The sequence below is a fragment of the Nannospalax galili genome, unplaced genomic scaffold (genome assembly GCF_000622305.1).
Source record: "Nannospalax galili isolate Female #2095 unplaced genomic scaffold, S.galili_v1.0 scaffold538, whole genome shotgun sequence".
NCBI lineage: Eukaryota > Metazoa > Chordata > Mammalia > Rodentia > Spalacidae > Nannospalax > Nannospalax galili.
The window spans coordinates 2,239,124-2,260,897 of NW_008343842.1; the positions used below are offsets into that span (position 1 = coordinate 2,239,124).

The 21,774-nt window shown below is 50.6% G+C and overlaps 1 protein-coding gene across 2 annotated transcripts in view; it reads right to left on the reverse strand.

Annotated features, from left to right (window-relative positions):
• Positions 1 to 4,928: 4,928 nt before the first annotated feature.
• The window catches only part of Fgd2 (FYVE, RhoGEF and PH domain containing 2), a 23,676-nt gene continuing 6,830 nt past the window's right edge, over positions 4,929 to 21,774 (reverse strand). For both annotated transcript variants that reach the window (XM_008840060.3, XM_008840059.3), the window contains exons 5-16: positions 18,198 to 18,354; positions 17,890 to 18,028; positions 17,350 to 17,408; positions 16,996 to 17,142; positions 16,048 to 16,140; positions 12,094 to 12,173; positions 11,957 to 11,987; positions 11,399 to 11,491; positions 10,602 to 10,733; positions 8,151 to 8,297; positions 5,830 to 5,976; positions 4,929 to 5,466 (exon numbers count right to left, since the gene is read on the reverse strand). In XM_008840060.3, coding sequence (XP_008838282.1) covers positions 5,251 to 5,466; positions 5,830 to 5,976; positions 8,151 to 8,297; positions 10,602 to 10,733; positions 11,399 to 11,491; positions 11,957 to 11,987; positions 12,094 to 12,173; positions 16,048 to 16,140; positions 16,996 to 17,142; positions 17,350 to 17,408; positions 17,890 to 18,028; positions 18,198 to 18,354 — 1,441 coding nt within the window. In that variant the 3' untranslated portion in view covers positions 4,929 to 5,250. The remainder of the gene's footprint in view (positions 5,467 to 5,829; positions 5,977 to 8,150; positions 8,298 to 10,601; positions 10,734 to 11,398; positions 11,492 to 11,956; positions 11,988 to 12,093; positions 12,174 to 16,047; positions 16,141 to 16,995; positions 17,143 to 17,349; positions 17,409 to 17,889; positions 18,029 to 18,197; positions 18,355 to 21,774) is intronic.

The window sequence follows — 21,774 nt, forward strand, 5'->3', positions numbered from 1 at the left end:
TGTAAACAGTCTGCCCTCTGTGCTCATTGCTCATAAAAAGCATTGTAGCCCTGGCTCCATGCCAAAGCAAGAGGCAAGGCTGCTGGGGCCCCTGGTTCCATTATTTTTTTCTCTCTCTTACTTTGCTTGTTCTCTCTCTCTCTCTCTCTCTCTCTCTCTCTCTCTCTCTCTGTCTATTATTTCGCTTTATTTTCTTCTCTCCCCTCTCCTCTTCCTCCTCCTCCTCCTTCCATGCTGGGGATGGAACCCAAGACTTGTACACCTGGGCATATTCCCTGATCTGAGCTACATCATCTCTTGCACGTGAAGCTCCTTGTCAAATAGCTCCATGGTTGTCCCTCGAAAGAACACATAGGTGTTCACCCACCAAGTTACTTTCAAGAAGGATGTTTATTAATGAGTCTCCCTTGATGACTGTCTAGGCAAGTTTCCACTTTGGAGGACAACTGTAAAAATGATGCAGTGACAACCAGACATGATGCCGCTTGCCTGTGATCCCAGCACTTGAGAGGCTGAGGCAAGAGGATCATGAATTCTAAGCCAGCCTGGTCTACATACCAAGTTAGAGGCCAGCTTCATAGTGACAGCCTGTCTCAAAAAAACAAAAACAAAGGCTAGAGTGATGGCTTAGCAGTTAAGAGCACTGGCTGCTCATGCAGAGAACCCAGGTTTGAACCTTATGGCAGCTAACAACCATCTGTACATAACTCCAGTTTCAGGAGATCCAATGCCGTCTTCTGACCTCCACGGGCATTGCATGATATAGGTACACTTACATATATGCAGGCAAAACACTCATACATGAAAAAAAAGAGTTTTTTTAAATTTTTATTTATTTACTTTTTGTCTTTTTGAGACAGGGTCTCCCTGTAACCCCAGCTATCCTGGAACTCACTATGTAGACCATGGTGGCCCTGAACTCACAGAGATCTACCTGCCTCTGCCTCTGCCTCCCAAGTGCTGGGATTAAAGGCGTGCACCACCACGCCCAGCCTTTATTATTTTTATTTTATGTGTATTCGTCTTTTGCCTGTGTGTAGGTAAGTGCATCCATGTCGTGCAATGCCCAAGGAAGACAAGAGGCTGTTGGATCCCCTGGAACTGGAGTTTTGGACAGTTGTTAGCTGCCATGTGGGTACTGGGATTCGAACCTGGGTCTTCTGCAAGAACAACCAGTGTTCTTAACTGCTAAGCCATCTCTCCAGCCCCATAATAAAGTATTTTTTTTAAAAAAGAAAAAAAATAGCTGGCCATGGTGGAGTACACCTTTAATCCCAGCGCTCAGGAGATAGAGGATTTCTGTTTGTTTAAGGCCAGCCTGGCTCTTTGTAGAGAGTGCCAGGCCAGCCTGGTCTACATAGTGGGTTCCAGGTCAGCTGGGGCTGCAGGAAGACCCTGTCTCAAAAAGACAAACAAACCAAAATGAAACTGAAAGAGACAGGGGGTGGGGGAGGGGGAGAGAGAGAGACAGAGACAGAGACAGAGACAGACAGACAGACAGACAGAGGGTGGGAGAGTCCAACCCTGACGGAAATCACACCAAAGGTTCAATTTTCTTCTGGCGTAACAAGCTGAAATAGTTTCACTCATTAGGCTTATTTTTTTTCCAAGCAAAGAAAAATGAACATGTATTCACATTATAATAATTTGAGAAATTTAGAGAGAGAGAGAGAGAGAGAGAGAGAGAGAGAGAGAGATGCTGGTGGCCAGGATGTGAGAAAAAGGATCCTTTATTCACTGCTGGTGGGAGTGTCAGCTGCTGCAATCACCATGGAAATCAGTGTGGAGGTTCCTAAAAAACTAAAACTCAAAGGACCATGTACCCAGCTGTCCACTCCTGGGTACACACCCTGAACTAGCACCCCGCAGAGGTGCCCCAGCTGTCCGCTCCCGGGTGCACAGCCCAGGTCAGCACCCCACTAGGCGCCCAGTTGTCCGCTCCCGAGTGCACACCCCAGGTCAGCACCCCACTAGGTGCCCAGTTGTCCGCTCCCGGGTGCACACCCCAGGTCAGCACCCCACTAGGTGCCCAGCTGTCCGCTCCGGGGTGCACATCCCGAGCCAGCACCCCACTAGGCGATCCAGCTGTCCGCTCCGGGGTGCACATCCCGAGCCAGCACCCCACTAGGCGCCCAGTTGTCCGCTCCCGAGTGCACGTCCCGAGCCAGCACCCCACTAGATGCCCAGTTGTCCGCTCCCGGGTGCACACCCCAGGTCAGCACCCCACTAGGCGCCCAGTTGTCCGCTCCCGAGTGCACACCCCAGGTCAGCACCCCACTAGGCGCCCAGTTGTCCGCTCCCGAGTGCACACCCCAGGTCAGCACCCCACTAGGTGCCCAGTTGTCCGCTCCCGGGTGCACACCCCAGGTCAGCACCCCACTAGGTGCCCAGTTGTCCGCTCCCGGGTGCACACCCCAGGTCAGCACCCCACTAGGTGCCCAGTTGTCCGCTCCCGGGTGCGCACCCCAGGTCAGCACCCCGCAGAGGTGCTCACACTGCCATGTTGATTGCTGCTGTATTCACAGTAGCCAGGAAGTGGAACTGGCTAGATGTCCATGAACAGATGAATGGTAAAGAAAATGTGGTGCGTAGACACAGTGGAATTTTATGCAGCTGTAAAGAATGAAGTCAAGACATTTACAGGAAAATGGATGGAGCCGGAAATCATTATGTGAAGTGAAGTGAGCTGGACCCAGAAAGACAAATATTTCTCTCATATGAGGATCCTAGACTTTAGTGTGTGTGTGTGTGTGTGTGTGTGTGTGTGTGAATGTATGCCACATGTATGTGGATGCCCACAAAGGCCAGAAAAGGGTGTCGGGTCCCCTCGAGCTACAGTTACAGGTGTTTGTAAGCTTCCCAATGTGGGCTGGGAACTGAACTCTGCCCCTGCCTCCTGAGTTCTGAAACTAAAGAGTGTGTGCTAACATGCCTGGCCTTTAATTTAATTTGGGGTGGTCTTTTTGAGACAGGGTCTCCCTATAACCCCAGCTGGCCTGGAACTCACTATGTAGACCAGACTGGCCTTGAACTCACAGAGATCTGCCTGCCTCTGCCTCCTGAGCTCTGGGATTAAAGGCGTGCACCACCACACCCAGCTAATTTTTAAAAAATTGTATGTGCCTGAGTGTTTTGCTTGCACTTATCTAAGTATACTACATGCATGCAATACCTGGAGAGACCAGAAGAGGGCATCAGATCCCCTGAAACTGGAGTTATACACTGCTGTTAGCCATCATGAGGGTCTTCTACAAGAGCAGCCAGTGCTTTTAACAGCTAAGCCATCTTTCCAGCCCCTTTACTTTGTTTTGTTGAGACAAGGTCTATTGTAGCGCAGGCTGACCTCAAACTTGATACAGGGCCAAGGCTGACCTGGAACTCCTGATCCTCCTGTCTCTACCTCCCGAGTACTGGGCTATAGCATGTGTGCCGCTACATCTGACCCTTACTTTTTCTTCTTGTCTGGATTCCAGTTTACCTGCAAAGAAGGGCTTCCTGTGACTCAATACTTCAGGTTTTATAGAATTATTACAGCTATTGTTGAGACAATCTATTGTAGCGCAGGCTGACCTCAAACTTGATACAGAGCCAAGGCTGACCTGGAACTCCTGATCCTCCTCTCTCTACCTCCCGAGTACTGGGATAGAGCATGTGTGCCGCTACATCTGACCCTTACTTTTTCTTCTTGTCTGGATTCCAGTTTACCTGCAAAGAAGGGCTTCCTGTGACTCAATACTTCAGGTTTTATAGAATTATTACAGCTATTTAGTGCGTGTGTGTGTGTGTGTGGTGTGTGTGTGTGTACATACCATGGTGTGCGTGCATGCAGAGATCAGAGGATAACTTGTGTCAGTTCTCTCCTTCCACCATGTGGGTCCCAGAGATTGAACCAAGGTCATCAGACTTGGCAAGCGCCCTCACCTGCTGAGCCTTGTTGCTGGCCAGAAGCACCCGTTTTTAAGTCATTAAGGCAGAGCCAAGCAGAGCAGGTCTGTTGGAAACAGTTGGGACCATCTTTCCTATAGGGACCTCTGTTGACCACTGCCACCCCCTGCTGGCCTCTTATGAAAAAGTAGCCTCCACCAGTGGAGAGAGAGGGGACAGAGGTACACACTTCACCCCATTCTCCCTCATCTCCCCCGTTTCTCCCGCCTTTGTCTCTCCCACTCTCCTCCCCTCCTTGTTCTGACTTCATTCCACTGGGCTGAAGCCTGGCTCTCATATCCTCTGGCTGTGTGACCCTGTGGGCATTAGTAAACCTCTCTGAGCCCATGGAAAATGGAGATCTCCACTTGTGAAGATTGAGACTATGGAGTTAAAACGCCCCTCGCTTACTGTGTGATCATGGTCGCATCAGCCCTGAGTTAACTGCTGTTTCTTCTTTAGCTGGTGTAGGCCAGGCTGTACACTGCCCTCCTGTGGGCACTCTCTAGACCCTCCCACCTTCCCAAACCAGGCAGATAATAATGTTTAAAATGCTTTGCTAGTGGACACAGATGCATTTAATTTTAAATGTAATCAGTATCTGTTTTTCACCAGAACTTTCCCAAAGCTCCCCCAGGTGATGAACATACGGCCCAGGCTGAGACCCTCACTCAGGTGATAACAGTCCTGGGTTGACACAGGGTCTCAAGTATCCCAGGCTGGCCTTGAACTCACTACATAGCCAAGAATGACCTTGAACTTCTGACTTTCCTGCCTCCACCTCTCAAGCGCTGGGATTACAGAAGAGGCTCACCTAGCCTGGTTTATGTGGTGTTGGGGATTGAACCGAAGGCTTTTGTGTATGCCAGGAAGGCATTCTTCCCACTGAGCTACAACCCTGACCAGACTTCCCAGTTTTGTTTTTTGGTCTTTTTGAGATAGGGTCTCCCTGTAGCTCCAGCTAGCCTGGCACTTGCTTTGTAGACCAGGCTGGCCTTGAACTCACAGAGATCTGCCTGCCTCTGCCTTCTGAGTGCTGGGACTAAAGGCGTGCACCACCACACCCAGTGACTTCCCAGTTTTAACAGTGAATGTCTTATGACTCAGGGATCCCCTCACCCCTGGCCAGCTGGGTCATTTAGCTGCTTCTTAAAGGAAGCAATCCATATCTGCTGAATTTGGAGTCAGGACACACCATCTGGGTACAGATGACAGAATGGATCAGGGATCAGGCCAGCTTGGGGTGGGGTGACAGAGCATCGGGACTGGTTCTGGCAGTAAGCTGGCTATCATAGGCGAGGTGCTCAGGGAGGAGCCAGCTGTGACTCAGTCAGACATGTCCCCTTCACCAGGTCCCTCGGGGGTCCAGCCACTGGCCGCACGCTTGATAGCCCTCACCCAGCGGCCCTGCAGCTCCTCAGACTCGGCTTTGAAAGTGTACAATTGGCCTGACTGCTGCAGCTGGAATATTCGAGGGTCTCCCTGGGGCCCTGAGGTCACCTGGTAGCCCAGCAGGGGGATGGAGGTGTGAGCCCGTATGTCCTGTGAGAGAGAGAGAGAGAGAGAGAGAGAGAGAGAGAGAGAGAGAGAGAGAGATGGGCTGCTGTCCTCCACTTCAGCCCTCTGCCCTCTATCCCCAGCCACCCACATTGCTCACATTGGAAACTGGGGGCCACTGGATGATCAAGGAGGAAGAGGAGGGAAGGATGGGCCTTCCAAGGACAAAGCAGCTGAGAGCTACAGGTTGGGTCCAGGTCTGGAACCCACTAACCCATGACTTGAGGGTCCCACATCCCCACTGGGTCTCAGTTTCCCCATCTGGCTCATAGGGCAAATGATGCCCCAAGCTCCATCTTCCCCATCCCTGTGGGAATGGTAAGGCTGGACGGGGCAGGGGTGGCATACCTGGGGGGCGGCGTAGACATACAGCACAAGAGGGTCGTCCTGGGGGATCACACACCAGCCCCGGGGGCCACACCTACCCCACTTGTCCCCGATGAGCTGTAGGAAGCTGCATATCAGACTCTGGTCAGGCCCCACAGAGGCCCCTTTCTGCAGTAGAAAGGACAGTCAGCAGACATCAGCCTGGGACTTCAGTCACTCTTAAAAACTTTTGAAATTTTTATTAATTGTAATTAATTATTTTTGGGGGGTTCTTTTGAGACAGGGTCTCCCTGTAGCTGGCCTGGATTTGCTATGGAGACCAAGCTGGCCTTGATCTCATAGAGATCCCCCTGCCTCTGCCTCCCAAGTGCTGGGATTAAAGGCATGCATCACCATGCCCAGCTCAATTAATTGATTTATATTTAATGTGCCTGGAAGTGTGTCCATGTCATGCAGTGCTCATGGAGGCCAGCAGAGGGTGTCAGTTCCCCTGGAACTGGAGTTGTTAGCCACCATGTGGGCTGGGAACCTGGGAACCGAACCCAGGTCCTCTGCAAGACCAGCCAGTGCTCTTAACCACTGAGTCATCTCTCCAGCCCTATTTAATTTTATTTTATGTGTATGAGTGTTTTGCCTGCATGTATGCAGGTTCACTACATGTGTGCAATGTACACAGAGGCCAAAAGATGGCATCAGATTCCTGGGTGCTGGGAACCAAAACCAGGTTCTCTGCAAGAGTAACCAGTGTGCTTGACCACTGAGCCATCTCTCTAGCCCCTATATATATATATTTTTTTTTGAGACAGGGTCTCACTATGCAGTCCTAGCTGCGTGCCTCTGCCTCCTGAGTGCTGGGATTAAAGGCATGCCCCACTACGCCTTTTTTTTAGATAAGCCTCACATAGCCCAGGCTGACTTCCAATTTGCTTTGTAGAGGAGAATGACCTTGAATTCCTGATCCTCCTGCTTCAACCTTCCAATTCTTGGATTATAGGCAAGAGTCATTATACCTGCCACAATTATTACTTTTTAAAATATTTATTATTTTTATTTATTTATTTATTTTCTTTTTGAAGCAGGGTCTCCCTGTAGTCCCAGCTGTCCTGGAACTCACTATGTAGACCAGGCTGGCCTTGAACTCACAGAGATCCACCTGCCTCTGCCTACAGACATGCGCCACCACGCCTGGCCCTATTATTTTTATATTATGTGCATGAGTGTATTGCCTGCATGTAGGTAGGTGTATCTGTGTTGTACAATGTCTGTGGAGGTCAGAAGAGGGAGTTGGATCCCCTGGAACTGGAGTTACAGACGGTTGATAGCCACCATGTGGGTGCTGGGAATCGAACCCAGGTCCTCTGCAAGAGCAGCCAGTGCTCTTAACTGTGGAGCCATCTCTCCAGTCCCCACAATTATTATCTTTAATCACTACTGTGTTACTACAAAGGGTGACTAGTTGTCCCTGGGATCCAAGATGCCTCACCATGTGGCCCTGGTCCACACTGGCAGAGTTGCAGGACTGCCAGGGTTGATGGGGACAGGTGTCAGGGCAAGGACTGTCACTATGAACTGCTTAGGGAACAGTTGGGACCTAGCAAGCATGAGACTTTCCAGAAGAAGGCTGTGTCACATACCAGGGAGGGGCTGGGCCTGGAAGGACACATGGGTTGGAGGGGGTGGGGGTTGAAGGCTGTGCGAAGGGCCAGTTTGTCCCTAAGAGTGGGTCTCAGCTGGACTAGGCCCTCTCAGAGGGACAGTGAAGGGTCATTCTGGCCTTCATTGGAGTGTAGCATAGCAAGTTTGGGTTGTTGATATTGCACTTGAGACACAGCCCAGAAGAGGGGTGGCATTGTGAGGCCTTCAAGGTAGCACATAGATCATGAGACAGATAGCAGGCTGGTGACCTAGAATGGATCACTTCTGTGATCTTGATCTCTATGGGGCAGGACCCTGAGGCCCTTTCCAGTTAGAACAGAGCCTGCAGTCCACATGACTGGAGACTGGGTGTCCCCATCTGTCAATTAGGGTCACTGACACATTCCATCTCCACATGGGAAGGGGCCATCTTGACATGAATAGGAACTGTCCAGCAAAGCTGTGCTCTTTAGCAGATGGGGACACAGAAGAGGGGCGGAAGAGCCTGGGTGACAGCCTACCACTCATAGCTATTTCTGGCTGGTGACAGGTCCTGTGTGGTTGTGTTTGAGAGATGGACAGTCTGTGGGGTAGAGGAGGGAGATGGAGGGAAGGAGGGATCTGCTGGCCTTGTTTTTTTCAGTATCTAGAACAGAACCTTCTGGGAAGGGAAGGGTGTGATGGATGGGAGTCTGAGGGGCCCTCACCTCCAAGATGCCCCGTCTCTTGTCCTCCTTGCTATCAGGGAGCACGTTTCCAGTAAGGAGTGTGTAGCAGGCCAGGCAGACGCGGTTGGGCCTGTTGTGGTCATATTTCAGCTCAGCTCGGTAGTCAGAGCACTTTGCGCACACCACCTGAGGTCAGGTAGAGAGGGGAAACGCCTGAGAGAGAGAACGCTGCCCCAAGTGGGGGCAGGAGGGCAAAGAAAGTTTGGCGACAGGCACAGGAGTGAGGGGTTCGAGAACCAGCTCAGACACATAGTCCTAACTTGCTCCCTCCATACTCTCCCTGTTGTGTGGCTAGTTCCTGGGGGGGGGGGGGGTTACAGGATAAACCCTAGCATCCAGAACCTCACTGTCCCCAGCAGTGAACAGAGGCAGGGTTTGTCTTCTCCCTGATGGACAGAGTGACTCAGAGGGGACACTTGAAAAGGCCACACAGCTGACTGGCAGCCTTGGTATTGCACAAACAAAAATGTCAGTAAAGTCTCACTATTTAGGGCTCAGTTGGTAGAGCCCTTGCCTAGCAGGCATGAGGCCCTGGGTTCCATCCCCAAGTACCACATAAACCAGGCATGGTGACACATGCCCGTGATCTCAGCACTGGGGAGATGTAGGTAGGAGGATCAGAAGTTCACGGTTAGCCTGGCCTGTGTGAGACCCCGTCTCAAAGGAACAAAACAGATTTTTTTTTTTTAAAACCCTACAGTTTGGGGGCAAAAGCAGTGGCTCAGAGGTTAAGAAAACTTGCTATTCTTCCAGAGGCCCCAGGTTCAGCTCCCAGCACTCACATGGTGACTCTGTCATCCTCTTCCAGCCTTCACTGGCACTCCACATATACCAGTAAACATAACAGCAATCACCAGTAGCACACGCCTTTAATCCCAGCATTCCGAAGGCCGAGGCAGGTGGATCTCTGTGAGTTCGAGGTCAGCCTGGTCTACACAGCGAGTTCCAGGCCTGCTGGGGGCTTCGGGGAGACACACTCTCTCTGTCTCTGTCTTTCTCTGTCTCTCTCTCTCTCACCCCACAAATCCTACAGTTTGTCTGACTCTGTTTTACTCTGGAATGAAGAGGCAGGAAGACATGCCAAGAGTATTCTGGGAAGATGTAGGAAGATGGGGGTGCTTCGAGGAAGACTGGGGTGCCCTGGGGAAGTTGGGGAGGAGCAAGCTTTATCAGCCATCGGGTGTGGCTGCTCTCAGGGAGTCACCCTGTGCCCTGCCCTTACAGGGTGCCTCATGAGGCAGGGGAGACAGAAACTGGTTGAGGAGCTCAGAAAGGGTGACTCACTGGCTCCCAAGCATAGGACGTGCATGGGCCTGAGGGAGCCCTGGAGTCAGGATGGGGCCGCCCAGGGCCGTCACCACTCCAGTGCTTTCTGTTTTTATTGAGAAATTTAAATTGCTTCATATAACTTTATTTTCCCTTCACCAACTTGTTTATTTGTTTGAGATACTCTCAAGTACCCCAGGCTGACTTGGAACTCACTAGGTAGCCAAGGATGACCTTGAACTTCTGATCCTCCTGCTTCCACCTCCCAAGTGCTGGACTTACAGATGTGTGCTGCCTCATCTGGTTTTCTGTAATTGGTTTTTTTTTCCAGCCTTAGCCTTTAACAACTGCACTATCCCGCCAGCCCAAGGGTTGTTTTTTTTGTTTTGTTTTGTTTTGTTTTGAATATTTATTTATTTGTGTGTGTGTGTGTGTGTGTGTGTGTGTGCGAAGGCCACTCCTATGAGGATCAGAGGACAACTTTGTAGTAGCCCCTTCTCTCCTTTCATCATATGGGCTCCAGGGATTGAACTCAGGTCGTCAGGTTTGGTGGCATGTGCCTTTGCCTATGGAGCCATCTTGATGGCCTGTTGTTTTTAAGACAGGGTCTCAATATGTAGCTAAGGCTGGCCATGAACTCCTCCTCCTGCCTCTACCTCATGAATGCTGAGATTGTATTTCATGACTAAGTGGGGAAACTGAGGCCTGCCCAAGCAGGTGGAATTCGCAACAGACAAGAGGGAGAAACAAGGGGTGGGGTACATATGGGGTTGGTAAGGTGGTGGGTGGGTGTCCCATCTCCAGACAAAGACCCTTTCTCAGCTCTGGGTCTGAAGCATTGAGAAAAGGTGGTCAAAGGACAGGTGAATGGGAGGGTCACAGAAGGAGGCTTCAGCAGGTTAATTTACCCCTTTGAGCCTACTTCTGAGCTCCAAAGTGAGGAAACAGTTCTCCTGCATCACGGGTGGGTGCTGTGAAGGCCAGATGCAGCAGGATACTGCTGGCACAGGGGACACAACCAGTGTGTCAGCTGAGGCTGGCAAATTGGCCAGGAAGGGACCTGGCTTGAGGTGCAGCATCGGAGGCAGAAATCACGTGGGGCAGAGGAGCATTCGTCCCCAGTCCTGTCCTCAGTCCTGTCCTCAGTCCCCATGGTGTACTCACATAGCCACAGGCCCGGCAGTGGTGGCGCCGCCTTGTCAGGGCATTGAAGGGCTCCTGGCAGCGCATACACATGGTCACCATCTTGTCTCGGACCCACTGTGGCGCCCGGAGGCCCAGCTCCTCAAACTGAAGCTGTGGGAAAAACAGGAGCCAGTGGGGTTGCAACTTCCAAGCATCTTGTGTCCCCTGGAGGCCCTGTGGCCTCTGCTTGTGTGATAGTTACTAATATTCTTACTCTACAGGTGAGACCCAGAGAGGTCAAGAGACTCAGCAAAGACACCCAGCAAACCAGCATTCAGAGCTCAGATCAGAGAGTAAGGCTGAGTTCTGCCTACGCCCCGACCTACCATCTTCCACTTTTCCCTGGACTCTTGCTTCCCAGATGTTTTGGATTCAATCCTTAGGCCTCAGCTATGGAGGGAGGAGTCCCTGGCCCTACATAACTAGACTGGAGGCTCCAAAGGCAGAATTATTTTTATTTTTGGATGTTTGTTTGATTTTTATTATTTTTATGTGTACGAGTGTTTTGCCTGCATGTTGTAAATGCACCATGTGTATGTAGTGTTTGCAGAGATCAGATGAGGGTGTCCGGTCCATTGGAGTTGTGGATGGTTATTAGCTGCCATGTGGGTGCTGGGAACTGAACCTGGTCCTCTGCAAGGGCAGCCAGTGCTCTTAAACACAGAGCCTTCTCTCCAGCCCATTTGTTTTCTGCGATTGGATCTTATGTACCCCAGGCTTCCCCAGGAACTCACTATGCAGCCAAGGATGACCTTGAATTTCTGATCCTTAATTACCTCGGGCTCCTGAGTGTCCCCCTCGGGCCCCTGGACAGCAGCCTTGAAGGTTTCATTTCGTTTCTCTGCTTGGTCAATGGCTGCCTGACAGGCCTGTGTGGAGGTGGAGGGGTTGGGGAAGGAAATGAGGAGGCTGAAGGCAAGGAGGGCTTCTTTTTCATGTATCCTACCCACATCCAGCACACACTGATGAAACACACACACACACACACACACACACACACACACACACACACACACCCTGCAGGGCCCAGACTCTAACCACACATGCCCTGACTTAAAGAGAAGCTGTTAGCCCCAGATTACACTTTTCAGAACTGAGGACCAGAGAGCTTATGCAATTTGTTCCAGGCCACCCAGCAAGGAAGTGAGACACAGCAGGATTTGAACCCAGGACTTAAAACTCCACAGGAAGAGTAGCAGGGCACATCCAGGTGTTCCAGCACACATACACACATACACACATGCATGCACCAATGCACTGTACACACCCTCCTCCCCTCTCCTATCCAAGTTGACTAAGCTCAGAATCCCTTGGGGGCCTGGATCACCCCATACCTGCATCCAGGAAACCATTTCCTCCTGGGACCTGCTCAGAAGGAAAAAGAATACAGTGCTGAGAACACACACACACACACACACACACACACACACACGCACGCGCGCACGCCTCTGCCCCAGCTGTCATAGCCTACCGGGCCTGTAGCTCCAGTGTACGCTGCTTCCCGGACACCAGGAATGAGTGCGGGAACTCAGCATCTGTCAGCTCCCGCACCTGTGAGCCAAGGAGGGCGACTGAGATTGTCACACCCCAGCATTGAGGTTTGGGGGAGGTCCCTGTACCGTGTCCCGCCAGGCAGGTGCACCTGCAGGGGTGGGGGTGCACCTTCACACAGGTGGGCCTGAGGCACAAGGATCTTAGCAGTGGTGTCAGGGGCTCCAGGGAGACCCTGTCTCAAAAAAGAAATTTCTTTGTACCTTTAATCCCAGCACTTGGGAGGCAGAGGCAGGTGGATCTCTGTCAGTTCAAGGCCAGCCTAGTCTACATAGTGAGTTCCAGGCCAACTGGGGCTACAGGGAGACCCTGTTTCAAAAAGATATATATATATATATATATATATATATAATAAGGTAGATCAGGGTGTGGTGGCGCACGCCTTTAATCCCAACACTCAGGAGACAGAAGCAGGTGGATCTCTGTGAGTTCAAGGCCAGCCTGATCTACCTAGAGAGTTCCAGGCCAGCTGGGGCTACAGGGAGACCATGTCTCAAAAAAGACAAATTTTTTTTTTTATTTGTATTCTATGTATATGAATGTTTTGCACTCATGTATGGAGGTGACCCACATGTGTGCAATGCCCGCAAAGGCCAGAAGAGGGCATCAGATTCCCTGGAACTGGAGTTACAGATGGTTGTTAGCCACCATGCCGGTACTGGGAACTGAACCCAGGTCCTCTGTGAGAGCAGCTAGTCTCCAGCTCCCCTGGGCCATTTTCTTGACTTAAATTTCCCATGATAAAAAGTTCAGTAATTTTCACAGCAATCTTGGAAAATGGATCTTATCCTTATGGGTAACTGAGGATGCAGAGGCTCAGAGTAGAATAGAGACATGCCTGAGGACACAGCATTTAAAGGGCAAAACAACAAACCATCCCAGTTCTGGGTTTCAATCATCCAGAATGAAGTTGGACAATACCTGTTCCCATCATCCCCTAGAGTCCCAAAGCCCAGACCGGCCATAGGCCGTGTGCACAGAGACTGGAGACTGGTCTGGGGCATCTCAGGCAGACCTTGAGCCTACAGGATCCTTGTCAGGACTTTATTGCTATAGCTGTTGTGTAGCCAGGCTGCAGAGCCAGGCTGGCCCTCATGAAGGGCCTGGTGTGGTTTGGACCACTACCCCTGGCAGGGGAGAAGAAAGGAAAAAAAGACACCCAGCTGCTGTGCACAAGAGACGAGGGGCAGGGCCTGGGTGACATGGGACAGAGCCACCATCCTGCAGTGGACAGATACACTGGACAGAGAAGAGTGGGTCCCACTGAAGGACAGCAAGGGAGACCTGACTGCAGTCTACAACCACCCCCATCAGAGGAGGGAGAGGGAAAAGGAAGGACAGTCCCTAGGCTTGGAGTCTAGGGCAAAAAGGGATAATGTTTTGATAGGAAAGGGGGAAAGGGGGAGCCCACAGAGTCGTGGACTCTCACCCCGACATGAGAGTCAAGAAGCCCCCATGAGGGCTCAGAGAAGAGTTTCTGGAGCCCTGCTGGGCCGGCTCAGCCATCGTCCCCAGGACTGGGGCAGCTCAGAGCCCTGCTGGCCCACGCAGTCCTTTGTGCTCATCACCAAAGACTCAAAAGGCTTTCCTGTCATCTGTTGGCCCAAACAGCACAGCATCCAGATTTTGCTGGGATAAGACATTTGACTGCCGTCTTCAGAACAATTCTCGCTATAAATACACAATCTATGATACTGTATCACAGGTGACTGCAGACGGCACCTCTCAGATGAGGTGTTCTTGTGGAGGGCACAACCTGTCCTTCTTTGCGGGTTGGCAAAACATGAAAAACAGCTCAGACCGTGGGCACAATCACCTCGTGAGAACTAGGTGCCTTTACAGCCAAGACGGGGGAAAGCAGGAGGTCCCAGGCCAGCAGAACCACAAGGGTGGCCCAAGTCAGACTGTCCTTCAAACCTCTCAGAAAACGGGGTCCCACAGATAGAAGGCAAGAGCACAGCTCTGCGTCTGCTATGCCCATAATATCCAGAAGAGGGCGCCAATCAACCACTAGTGAGTCAGGCTCATCCGATGGCAGGCGCAGCGATTAAGCACACTTAACATCTGATTCTCTCTCTCTCTCTCTCTCTCTCTCTCTCTCTCTCTCTCTCTCTCTCTCATTCCTTTCTTTCACTTTTTTAATATTTAATATTTAATTTTTTATTTTATGTGTATGAGTGTATTGCCTGCATGTGTATAAGTGCACCCATGTCTCCCAATGCCCGTTGAGGTCAAAAGAGGTCATTGGATTCCTCTGGAACTGGAATTAAAGACAATTGTTAGCTGTCATGTGGGTGCTGGGAATGGAACCTGGGTCCTCTTAACCACTGAGCCGTCTCTCCAGTCCCTTGATTTCTTTTTTTGAGACAGGGTCTCACTATGTAGACTAGGTGGCTTGCAACTCACAGAGATCTGCCTGCCTCTGCCTCCCAAATGCTGGAGATATGCACCACCACACCCAGCTCCTTTCTTTTTCTGAGACAGGGTCTCAAGTAGCCCAGGCTGGCATGAAGCTCACTATGTAGTAGAGGATGGCCTTGAACTTCTGATTCTGCTATCCCCACCTTCAGAGTGCTGAGATTATAGGTGTGCAACACCTGGTTTATTGGGTGCTGGAGAATGTTTTTGGGGGGGTTTTGTTTTGTTTTGGTTTTTTGAGACAGTCTCTGTTTCTTAAGCTAGCCTGGAACTCTAAATAGCCCATCCTGTCTTTGAATTGCAACAATCCTATCTCAAGTTTCCCGAGTGCTGGGATTACAGGTGTGAGCCACAGTGCCAGGCTGTGTAACTCTTTTGATCCCTGAATCTTTTGTTTTGTTTCATTTTGTTGTTTTGTTTTACTTTTAAGACAGTCTTATCACTTATTATGTAGCCCTGGCTGGCCTGGAACTTTCTATGTCCCTAGGGCTGGAATTAAAGGCATGCATCCCATGTTCAGCCCTGGTCCCTGTATATTTTGCCTTCTCTACAGGTGGACCTCTGTCCTTCTCTCTTTGCTGAGGTTGCACCTGCTATGTTTATCTCTCACCTGTATCTCTGTCCTCCTCCCTCAGTCTTGCTTACCAAGGGCCCCTTGGAGACACACCCACCCATAGCCCGGCCTTTGGGTCCCTCTGGCCATCTCAGAATGGAGGTTAGGCGTTAGGGGTTTCAAACCCTCAGCTAGTGCCTACCATTTTGGAGGCCTTTGGGGGCACGGGGCTAGATCCTGGGTGCCAGACACAGCACAACTAAGTTCTTGCCTCTGGCCTGGGTGCTCCAGCTGGGGTCTGTCATTTGACCCGCAAAGTGTTGAGGACTGGGATTCCAGGCAAGGTCACCACATTTGGTGACCTTGGATGCTCTGTATGGAACCAGGGCTTGGTGCATGCTAGACAAGCGCTGTACCAACTGAGCTCCATCTCCAGTCCTAGAATTGTTTTTAAAAGATAAAAAGCAATCCAATCCAGGGATAATACTCTACACCAGACAGCCATGGAGAGGATCTCCTGGGAGGCTGCAGGGCCACCGAGTCGGATGGGCTGCTGGCCCTTCTCATTTAAGCTCATCCCTGGATGGGGATGCACTGAGCCAGTGGCTGGTCAGTCTTACTGTTCTTATATTGTAGTGTGGACAGGAGCCTCAGAATGGTCCCCTAGGAGTTGGCTAGAGATGCAAGGTTCATTCACAGAGTGCTTGCCAACTGCCCTAGGCTATGAGTTCCATCCCCAGCAACACACACACACACACACACACACACACACACACACACACACTGCGCTGTCAGACCCACCTGGACCTACCAGCTCACTCCGTCCTATCCACATTTCCCATCTGCCCCCTGCTGTCACCCACCCTGGGCCCAGGGAACGAAGTGGGGCTGGGAACTACTCACCTTCATGCCAGCCACATCGATGCGTGTCCGCACCTGGAATTGGGCACCCACTTGAAGGACACGGGGGACACAGTACAGCAGCATATTGTTGAACTGAGGAGACAGGGAGTGTGTGGGCAACAGAGGTCCAGTGGCTCCTGACCCCCACCCATCCCCTCCCCTCCCTCTGATCACACTCTGGACTAGTCCACAGTTCAGCACAGGTGAGCAGGAAGGAGAAAGCATTGTGTAGCCCCCAGCTTCACTGATGAACTCAGAAGGGTCCCCCTGCTGTGGGCTTCAGGGGAATTAAAGCAGGCTCCAGGAGCCTGAGAGGTCATTCTAACAAGGTCTGTATATGGAACCTCAGGTAGGAATATTGCCAGATATCACGGGATCCTGACAGTTCTTCCTGGTAACTAACTTTAAAATTTTTTTTAATTTATTTTTATTTTATGTGTATGAGTGTTTTGCCTGCATGTATGTAAGTGCACCTGTGTCATGTCATGCAATACCCACAGAGGCCAGAAGAGGGCATTAGGTTCCTTGGAACTGGAGTTACTAAAGGTTGTTAGCTGCCACATGGGTGCTAGGAACTGAACCTAGGTCCTTGACAGAGCAGCCAGTGCTCTTTTTTTGGGGGGGGTCTTTTTGAGATGGAGTCTTGCTGTAGTCCCAGTTGGCCCGGAGCTCACTATGTAGACCAGGCTGGCCTCAAACTCACAGATATCTATGTGCCTCTGCTTCCCAAGTGCTGGGATTAAAGGCATGCACCACCACACGGGACTAGCAGCCAGTTCTCTTAACCACTGAGCCATCTCTCCAGCCCTCCTGGTTGCTAACTTAATTACCTCCTGCAGTACTGTCTCTAGAGAACATGTGAACGGTACAGACTTTAAAGCCATCCAGAGCTCATACTGACTTCTGCCTCCCAGGGCTCACCCATCTGGCAGACCCAGCAGCCCCTACCAAGAAAAGGTAGCGTTCCATGGGGTCGCTGCGTCGGAAAGAGATCTTGAGAACAGGGCCCTCTCGGAGAAGGGTGTTAGAGGGATCCACAATGTCATCCTCCAGGCCCAGGCGCTGGTATACCTCCCACAGGCCCTGCAGCCGCTCCTGGAGACATGCATACTCTCAGCAGAGACTGGACAGGACCCCAGCTTTCTGATAGCATGTCTGGTGGGAGTGGGGACAAGGAGAGAGCCAGGGGCATAGAGGTAGCATGGGGCAGGTACCCTGGGCAAAATCAGTGGTACATGGACCCAGAGATCAGTGCATGTCAGGGAATATCCCCAACACCCACCCCGAGGCTGAACGGCTCACCATCTCAGCAATGGCTGCGTTGGAGTGCTGGGCTGCTGAAAAGATCATGTCCAGGGCTCCTGATAGGGAGGCGGGACCCCAGTTACCTCCGAGATCTGCCGCCCAGGGCTGAGGCTTCCCAGCATAGCCTGAGGACCTGCCACAACTGCCCTCAGCCCAGCATAGGGGATATCTGAATGGTGTAAGCCACCCAGGGTGGGACCAGTGGAGGCCACTGGGAAGCAGTACGATTAGGTATAGGTCTTTGGCCACTCTCTCTGCATCTTGAGCAAAGCCAGTTCCAGAGGATGCACCCTACAGGCATAGGTTCAAATCCTAGCTCTGCTCCTTTCAGGGCTGTGTGACCCTGAGTGAGATACTTAACCTCTCTGGTTCTTAGTGTCCTGTCTGACAACCAAGGTTACCATGTGAATAATGTCTATGAAGTCCAGTGATTGATGGAACGGCCGATGGTCATCAGAGCCATTTTAGCAGGTGCTCGGTAAGCATGTGGCAAGGGCTGGCCCTCCCCAGCCTCCCAGGCCCTGGGGGCATCCTCACTCTGGGCATCCTCGAGGTCTTGGGACTGGGCTGGCAGCTTTTGCACGTATTCCTTAAGCAGCAGCTCATAGCGTGGAATTCTCTGCACTGGTTCCAACATGTGGTGTTGCAGGGTCAGGCTGCCCGAGGCCTTGCTGCGCTTGGGGGGCAGTGGGGCACAGCAGCGGGAGGGTGAGGAGGGGAGGTGGGAGGTTGGAGCCCCAGGGCCCAGGAAGCAGCAGATCCCTGGGGGATGCCCAAACCACTTGGGGGAAACTGAGGCAGGCCCTTGGGGTGGCCACTTGGCCTCTGCCCCTTGTACCCCTCACCTGGATGCGGCTGACCACCTCCTGGAAGGGCTGAGACTTGTCCATCCAGGTGGCCAGCAGCTCGGCCGCCCGCTCAAAGTTCTTCACATATTCACTGTACATTTTCAGGAACGGGGCCAGTTTCTGGATCACGTCCCCGATTCGAGGTGTGGTTGTCCTGTGAAGAGGAGGAGGCCACAGGGATGCCCTCAGTCTAGCTACTTTCTGTCCACACAGAGCCAGGTGAACCAGCCCCAAAGTGCCTTTCCACCTTGAGGCAGGCATGGGGACAGAGTGGCACCCCGAGGATCTGTCACTGCCTTAGCCTGAGAGCCTCTCGCTCCCTACCCAGCCTCTCTGCAAGGCCCAGCTGAGCGAGGCCCTGCTGGGCAAGACTGTGACAGGCACTGTGTAGCTGATAATATCAATCACATGACAGCACAGTCCAAGCTGGGCCACATGACTGGGCTCTAGTTACTTCACATTGTGTATCCTCTGCAAACTTCTCTGCTCCAGTCTACTATGAAAAGATGGGGATGATGCTGGGTGATCTCATAGGTTAGGTTGTCCCCTCTCTGTCTCTCTTTGTCTCTGTTTTATTTATCTATTTATTTCATGTATGTTATGTATACATACGTACATGGCCTGTGTGTATATAAGTGCACCTGTGTGTGCAATGCCTGTGAAGGCCAGAAGAAGGGGACGAATCCCCTAGAACTAGAGTTATGGATGGTTGTAAGCTGCCATGTGGGTGCTGGAAACTGAACCTGGGTCCTCTCCAAGAGCGGCTAAGTACTCTTAACCTTTGAGCCGTCTCTCCAGCCCCAGGATCACACTATGCAGCCTTGGCTATCCTGGAGCTTACTAAGTAACCCAGGGTGGCCTCAGACTCACGGAGGTCCACTGGCCTCTACCTCCTCAGTGCTCAGATTAAAGGTACGCACGATGGCCAGTGCTGTCTATCTCACTCTAAGTTTCTTTTCTTTCTTTCTTTTTTTTTTTTTTTTTTTTACTTTTATGTGTATACGTGTATCGCCTGCATGTGCACCTGTGCCGTGCAATGCCTGTAGAGGACAGAAGAGGCTGTCAGATCCCCTGGAACTGGAGTTACCAAACAGTTGTTAGCTGCCATGTGGGTGCTGGGATTCAAACCCGGGTCTTCTGCAAGAACAGCCAGTGTTCTTAACTGCTGAGCCATCTCTCCAGCCCTTACTCTAAGTTTCTTTTATTTATTATTATGTGTGTGTGAGCATGGGTGTGTTTGTGCCACAACACTCGTGTGGGAGTCACAGGACAACTTTTGGGAACTGGTTCCCTCTTTCACTCTGGGCGTTGAAGAACTCCCTTTTACCCATTAACCCATCTCACCAGCCCCGCTTCTCCTTTAAAAAAAATTATATATAACTTGTTACTCCAGCTCCAGGAGATCTAGTGCCTCCTGGGGCATTGACATACACATGCACACTCCCACACAGACACACATGCACACAAACACACATGCACACACATCTTTAAAATGGTCTTTAAAGGCTGGAGATTTAGCTCAGTGGTAGAGCGCTTGCCTAGCAAACGCAAGGCCCTGGGTTCGGTCCTCAGCTCAAAAAAAAAAAGAATAATAAATAAAATGGTCTTTAAATCCAGGCATGGTGGTGCATGCCTTTAATCCTAGCACTCAGGAGGCAGAGGCAGGCGGATCTCTGTGAGTTTGAGGCCAGCCTGGTCTACATAGTGAGTTCCAGAACAGCTGGGGATACAGGGAGACCCTGTCTCAAAAAAAAAAAAAAAAAGTCTTTGGTGTTTCTGTTTGCTTGTTTTAAATAATTTATTTATTTATTTATGTGTGTGTGTGGTACAGGTTCCTGTAGAAAGTGTCATATCCATTGGAGCTGAGCAGTTGTGAGCCACCCAACATGGGTGCTAGGAACCAAACTCTAGTCCTCTGCAAGAGCAACAGGTACTCTTAATCTCTTCAGCCCTTTGTTGTCTCTTGAGGCAGGGTCTTACTATGCAGTACTGGCTGGCCAGGAACTAATATGCTGTCCAGATTGACCTCAATTTTTTGGCATTCCTTCCGCCTCAACCTCCTGAGCACTGGCATGTGTCACTACACCAGGTTTATGCAGTGTGGAGATGCGCACCACCATCCCTGGCTTATGAAATAAAGTTATAAAGTGAAAAAGAAATCCTGTAATCATAGTATTCAAAAGGCCGAGGCAGGAGGATTGCTGTGAGTTTGCAGCTAGCCTGGGCTACATAGTTTCAGGCTAGCCTGGTCCATCAAATAAGACCCTGTCTCAAAAATCAGAATAATTTAAATTAATAAATAAATTAATTAAAACAGGGTGTGGTGGTGCATGCCCGTAATCTCAACACTTGGGAAATGGAAGCAGGGGGATCAGAAGCTTAGGGCTATTGTCAGCTACATATTAAGTCCAAGGCCAACTTGAGCTACATGAGACCCTGCCATTAAAAAATGGCAGCTTGGGGCTGGAGTGATGGCTCAGTGGTTAAGAGCACTGACTGCTCTTGCAGAGGACCCAGGTTTGATTCCCAGCACCGACATAGCAGTTAACAACTGTCTGTAAGTTCAGTTCCAAGGTATTCAACACCTCCTTCTGACCTCCTTGGGCATTGCATGACACAGGGGCACTTACACACATATAAAAGTAATCCACTCATAACATAAAATAAAAATAATACATTTTTTTTAAATGGGGGCTGGAGGGATAGCTTGGCCATTAAAGGCTCAAGATAACAACAAAATAAATAAATAAGTAAATAAATAGGGCTGGAGAGATGGCTTAGCAGTCAAGAACATTGGCTGCTTTTGCAGAGGACCTGGATTCAGTTCCCAGCATCCACACGGCAACTCACAACCATCTGTAACTTCAGTTACAGGGGATCCAACACCCTCTTCTGGCCTCCCTGGGTATGGCACACATTCAGTGCACTTATATACATGTAGGTAAAACACTTGTACACATAAAATAAAAAAGTAAAAAAACTGAATTAAACTAAAATTGGAAAACTACAGGAGGGCTGGTAAGATGGTTCGACTAGTAAAGGAGCTTAACACCAAGTGTCTGATGACCTGAGTTCAATCCCCAAATCACATACATGGTGGAAGGAGAGAACCAGCTTCTGCAGGTTATCCTCTGACCTCCACATGTGTGCCATGGCACACACACATGCACCCCACACATAAATACATTAATAAATGCAATAAAATAATTGAAATGTATACATAACACATATATAAAGTAATTTTACCACTAAATGCTTCATTGGCCATCTGTGATGACAAAAGAGATTTTGTGTGTGTGTGTGTGTGTGTGTGCTAGTGCACATGTGTGTACAGTTGTACATACCCATAGAGGCCGAAGGTCAATGTCAGATGTCTTCCTAAATTGCTCTCCACCTTTTTGTTTGTTTATTTGTTTGTTGTTTTGTTTTGTTTTTTGAGACGGGGCTCCCTACAGTCCCAGCTAGCCTGGAACTCACTATGTAGACCAGGCTGGCCTCGAACTCACAGAGATCTGCCTGCTTCTGCCTCCTGAGTGTTGGGATTAAAGGTGCGTACCACCATGCCCTGATCTAC